Source organism: Taudactylus pleione, unplaced genomic scaffold (assembly GCF_031769625.1).
Source record: "Taudactylus pleione unplaced genomic scaffold, aTauple2 ptg000318l, whole genome shotgun sequence".
In the NCBI taxonomy this organism is placed as follows: Eukaryota; Metazoa; Chordata; class Amphibia; order Anura; family Myobatrachidae; genus Taudactylus; species Taudactylus pleione.
Window position 1 is genome coordinate 282,976 of NW_028284719.1, and position 6,000 is coordinate 288,975.

At 47.5% G+C, this 6,000-nt stretch overlaps 1 protein-coding gene across 1 annotated transcript in view; it reads left to right on the top strand.

Annotated features, from left to right (window-relative positions):
* The window catches only part of TTC34 (tetratricopeptide repeat domain 34), a 155,731-nt gene extending 150,077 nt beyond the window's left edge, over positions 1-5,654 (top strand). The window contains exon 8 of the mRNA XM_088442863.1: positions 4,988-5,654. Coding sequence (XP_088298989.1) covers positions 4,988-5,509 — 522 coding nt within the window. The 3' untranslated portion in view covers positions 5,510-5,654. The remainder of the gene's footprint in view (positions 1-4,987) is intronic.
* Positions 5,655-6,000: the final 346 nt, after the last annotated feature.

Genomic DNA, 6,000 nt, shown 5'->3' on the forward strand with positions numbered 1-6,000 from the left:
CTCTCTCTCCGGTGGCCGGCAGCCGACTGACGCGGTTAGCCAGCCACCGAAGCCTTAGTAGACTCTGGGCACACTCTAGTGCCCAGAGTCTACTGCGCATGCACAGAACACCTGAAAATGGCAGCAGCGGACATTTTCCGGTGTTCTGAGCAGCGCAGACACCCGATGTGGGACCACGGACAGGTAAGTCTAAAATAATATGGGTGTAGTGTGTGCGGTGTGGGGCTCCCCTGCACCCATTATAGATACGCCACTGGGTTTGAGGTGTCAGTCAAGGTTAAGGCCAAATCGGCATTTTAAGGGTGTCTGCTGCTGGTAATAATCATATATTAGGTTTTGTGGTTTTTCCCCCTCTGCATCTTTGCCAATAAGGTGTCCTGTCCAAAATCTTGCTTTCCATGTGTGTGTTTTGTCATCCTACTTTGATGTTTTTCTCAATAATAGTGGAGGTGCAGCATGGTGGGAAGGCGCTGCATCTCAGCGGCCAATTGTGGCGCAAAGAGTTGTTGTGTGACACTTACCCTTTCATATACGGTGAGCTTGTCCTGCTTTATGCGGGGGGGGAGACCTGGGTGCTTCTCGTGTGGTAGCAAGACTGTGCCCATGTAAGGGGAGGTGAGTCTTCCGCCGTGCAAGTGCGTCAAGAGGGGGGATGTTTTAGTTGTCCCCCAAGTTTGTTACAACTTGATAGGCTACTGCTGAGACCTGCAGACCTTTCTCTTGTCACCTTTCTTTCTTTAGCACCAATGAATTCATACATGTTGTGTGACTTTTTCGCCAAGCTATGGTATCTGTTACTTTTTTTTTTTTTACTTTCAAAAAGTTAAGGGTTGTTTTAAGTGACAGTCAGCCAATGGGCGTCTTATTTTAGACTACAGTTGCTTCCTAGAATACACAAATGCTTATGTAGCAGGGTTATATATGATAATTATGATATGCATTTTCTGGACTGTTTGTGTTGTTATATATTGCAATATCTCTACAGTAGCTGCTCAGTTTTTCTAGCTCAGATCCCCCTCCTGTAGGCATTTCCTGTCTAACGTCATGGGCTTCATTATGCAAAGAAAGGCACACATTAAGCAGATTTTTCAGTAGTGTAAACATGTGGCTAGATGGATTCTGCCATTGTGCTTGGGGGAGATATAAAAAAAAAGCCCTATAAATTAGGGATGTGCAGGTTTGGATTTGTTCGGATTTTCCCGCCAAGTTTGGATTTTTCCCACCAAAAATCGGGTCTCAGAAAGAGGCAAAACGTCATCTTTCATGGACAAACATCATCTTTCGTGGACTTTTGTCCAGGAATGATGATGTTTGTCCATGAAAGCTGACGTTTTGCCTCTTTCTGAGACCCGATTTTTGGCGGGAAAAAAAATAATCAAAATTTGGCGGGAAAATCCAAACTAATCCGATTCTGCACATCCCTACTATAAATGAAAGGCTAATCCCACCAGTAGACATTGTGAGAAGTAACACCCCCAACCTGATTTATTGTACTCCCATCCTTGGGATTCCCTCCTCTGTGCTGCCAGGTTCTATGGTTCTATCAGTTGCCCAGAATGGAGGATCAGATGGCTGGATAGTCTCCAAACTTAGCTCTGGATCTGCTCTGTCTCCTAATTTAGGGGTCTAGTTACTAAGCCTTGGATGGAGATAACAGTCGACGGAGGTAAAGTGCCAACCAACCAGCTCATAACTGTCATATTACAAACACAGCCTATGACATGGCAGTTAGGAGCTGCTTGGCTGGTACTTTATCTCCATTGACTTTACTTCCATCCAAGGCTTAGTAGCATGGCCTGATGATGGGTGGTGCAAGGAAGAAATAAAGGGGTAGCTGTATGAAGCAGTGATAAGAGTGGAGAAGTGTGCCAGCAGAGAAGATGCCCATGGCAACCAATCAACTTTGAGGTTGCATTTATCAAGTACATTCTATAAAACAATAGGTAGAAGCTGACTGGTTGCCATGGGTAACTTCTCCAGTGGCGCACTTTTCCACTCTTTTCACTGCTCCATACATCTACCCCAAAGTTTGCAGTTTTCTTGTACACACCGTTCAGTGTGGGGACCTGATAGCACCATTGAACTCCAACAGCACAGAGATCCCCCGAGATTCTATCATTTAGTTAGTGGATTCAATCTTTGGGTTTGAGGGAAGACAAGACATAGGAGCGTAGACTGCATACAAATGTGGTCTCATCCATTGAGGGTAGGGATGAGCGGGTTCGGTTCCCTGAGAACCGAACCCACCCGAACTTCGGGGATCCGTGGCGATCCAAGCCCAAGCTCGGATCTCCCTGTCTGCCCCGGATCCCTCTCCCGAGGCAAAACCTCGAGATCTGCTGTCGGATCTCGAGGTTTTGCCTCGAGCGGCCATTTAAAAAAAAATGCCTTTGCCTTTAATGGGCAAAGTGCTGATTGGCTGACAGAGCCATCTGTCACGGCTCTCAGCCAGTCAGCATTATGGTGCTCATTTGCATGTAGCACGGACTCGTGAGATCCGTGCTACATGCATCTGTGTGATTGACAGTGACACAGAGCACAGATGGGTCAGTGAGACCCGTCTGTGCTGCTGTGTATTTCAATGACACAGATGCACGCACGGACCAGGAGATCCATGCTACTTGCATCTGTGTCATTGACACAGAGCACTGACGGGTCCGTGAGACCCGTCTGTGCTGCTGTGGTAAAAAAAAAAAAAAAACCTGTGTAAAAAAAGAAAAAAATGGCGTGCCCCCCCCAAAAAAAAAGAGCAACCAGCCCCGGGCATTAGTGACCCAGTGCTGGGTGTGCTTAAATACAGGGGACAAACGACGTAGGGGTCCCCTGTACTTAAGCACAACCAGCACCGGGCTAGTCAGAACCAGCGCTGGTTGCCAAAATACGGGGGACAAACGACGTAGGGGTCCCCCGTATTCTGCGCAACCAGCTCTGGGCTCTGATCCGGTCCTGGTTCTGGAAATACAGGGGGAAAAAATTAGTAGGGTTCCCCCGTATTTTCCAGAACCAGCACTGGACTTTTTCTAGCGGGGGGCTGATGCCACAGCCAGGGGAGCCCTTTCACCGGGCCCCCCAGCCGCAGCATCAGCCCTGACCGCTAGTCAGCCCAGGCCGGGGATCCCTGGAGAGCTGGGGACCCCCCCAATAAAGGGGTCACCCTCTCCAGGGCACCCCAGGCCCAGGCTGATAGCCCGGGGCTATCCCCGCCACCCCTGGCGGGTTGATTGGGTGGTGTGGTGTAAATAAAGAATATCAAACATTGTCTTTACAAGTAGAACTGCAAGTCCCAGCTAGCCTGCCCCGCATGCTGGTACTTGGAGAACCACAAGTACCAGCATGCAGGGCATTAAGGGCCGACTAGTACCTGTAGTTCACCTGTAAAAAAATGTTTAAAAAAAACACAGGACACACACACCGTGACAGTATAAGTTTATTAAACATACATACACACACACACACATGTACACATACTCACCTATGTAACCTGTAGCATCGGTCCACTTGTCCGGTAAAGTATCCATAGGGGACCTGTGAAAAAAAACATACTCGCCATCTCCTATGCGAGGTTCTGTCCTCTTCGTTCCAAAGTAGGCATCCCCGGACTTGGCAAAAAAAAAAAACGAAAACGCGATCCACGAACTTAGTACCGTTCTATAGAACGGTACTTCCCGAATGAGAGCTTAGCGGCGGGGTATCACCATGGAAACCCCGCTGCTAAGCGTTCATTGGCTGAGAGAGGCCATCTCCCGTCTCTCAGCCAATGAACGGCTCCTTCCATTGTAGTCAGTGCTCTGTGTCAATGACACAGATGTATGTAGCACGGATCTCCCGGGTTCGTGCTACATGCAAATGGGCACCATAACGCTGATTGGCTTCCTGTCTGCCACTGCAGTGCCACTCCTAGATGGGCCACATGTTTGTGCCGCCCACTTGTGTCGCTTAGCATAGTCATCCAGCTACCTCGGCGCAACCTTTTGGCCTAAAAACAATATTGTGAGGTGTGAGGTGTTCAGAATAGAGTGGAAATGAGTGGAAATTAATGTTATTGGGGTTATTAATAGCGTAGGAACAAAAAAAAGGCCCATTTTAAGTGATTTTAGCGTTTTTTTTTATTTTTAAGAAAAAATCCAGATCCAAAACACAAAACCCAGAACCCAAAACACGGAAGGGTGGTTTTGGCAAAACCAATCCAGATCCAAAACACGAAGAAAGATCCAGATCCAAAACCAAAACACAAAACACGAAAAGTGGCCGGTGCACACCCCTAATTGAGGGCCCCTTATTTACCAATGAGTGATATTCTTCTTATCACTTGTTCCAACCAATCAGCTCCTCACTGGCACTTTTCAAACACATGACAGTGAGGAGCTGATTGGTTGGAGCACCATTTAAGATTAGTCACTCGTTGATAAATGAGGCCCTGAGTGTGTAGCCTATTTTGTCCTATTTCCAGGCTGGCATTTTAGCAGATAGGACCATGTAGGCACCCTATGGCTCTACAACCACCGAGGAGGTCTCAGCTTGTACTTCCAACCTGCTTCTGTGGCAGCTATAAATTCCTGCACACACATTGTAGTCTCTGCCTTTGTGAAGCTACAAAGATTGCCAGTTGGGGCTTCTAGGTGGGTCTATTTACTAAGCCTTGGAAGGAGATAAAGTGAACGGAGATATAGTACCAGCCAACCAGCTCCTAACTGTCATTTTTCCAATAAAGCCTGTGGCATATCAGATTTACTGATAATAGATTTGGCCACTGTGAAGATTCCCCCTTTTCCCCATTTCCCCTCATTCTATACCTGTGGCATATCAGTTAGGAGCTGGTTGGCTGGTACTTTATCTACGTTCACTTTATCCCCACCAAGGCTTAGTAAATAGACCCCTAGGTCTGCCGCAGTTGGCGAGCCACATGCTGCAGAAGCCTGGCCTAGACAAATGCTTATTTCATGTATTATAGACCGATCCAGTTACACATCTTCTTTGTTTATTGCAGACCGCAGGACAGGAGGGGAGCTCATTTACTCAAGAGAACAAGCATGAAAAGGCTCTGGACTATCTATCCCTGGCTGTTATAGCCAGTCACAATAACCCCAAATACCTCCGCCAGCGAGCTACGTGCCTCTGCCATCTTGGAGATTACCACAGTGCCGTCGCAGATATGGATAAAGCTATCCAAAGGCACAGCGCTAATGACCTCAAGACACAAGTAGAAGACTTTTGTTGTAAAGGCCACATACTGCTGTTAGCACTGGATGAAGAAGCCGCTTGCAGGCAGTATATGAAGGCTGTGAGCCTGGATAGAACACCGGCCTTGGCAGCCATTCACAATACGCCGGGAAAACTGAGGCTGTCAGAAATATTCAGTCACTTCGCACATAAATACTTTGAACAGAAATTGTTGGAAGAGTCGTGGAAAGTGACCGAATGCGGACTGCTTATTAATGAGAACAACCAAGAGCTGAAGAGACTAAAATCCAGGATTAAACGTGAAGCCTCTGGGTGTATTGTTCATTAGTGTATATATAATACAGAACCATTTACACCCCAAATGCCTTTATCAAGTGATGAATAATGTCGCAAACATCCCAGGATGCCACACACCAACTCTGGCCAGGATACGCCCCTAGTCTAATAACCACACCCACAGTGTTCTGGCCACACCCCAATATATTAGGCTATGGACCTCATTCAGAGCTGCTCGCAAAATGCGAACACTCGCTCTGAATGAGGGTGGCCGCATCTAATAAAAGATCCGGCCTCCTGGCCACTCGCTAGGCTGTGGGTTACCACCCATAGCCTTAACGAGCAACCAGGATGATGGTCACGATGGTCATGACCATCGCGACCATCGGGAATAGGGGTGGCTATTCAAATGAACCGTTCGCTCTTTGCAGTCTGTTCACGCCTCTATGTCTGAACGAGCGAACAAAACTTGCGGTCGTTTTTAAAAAAAATACTCCCCCTGGCCGCTCGCATCCTACGTCATGTCCGCTATTTATTAGATTA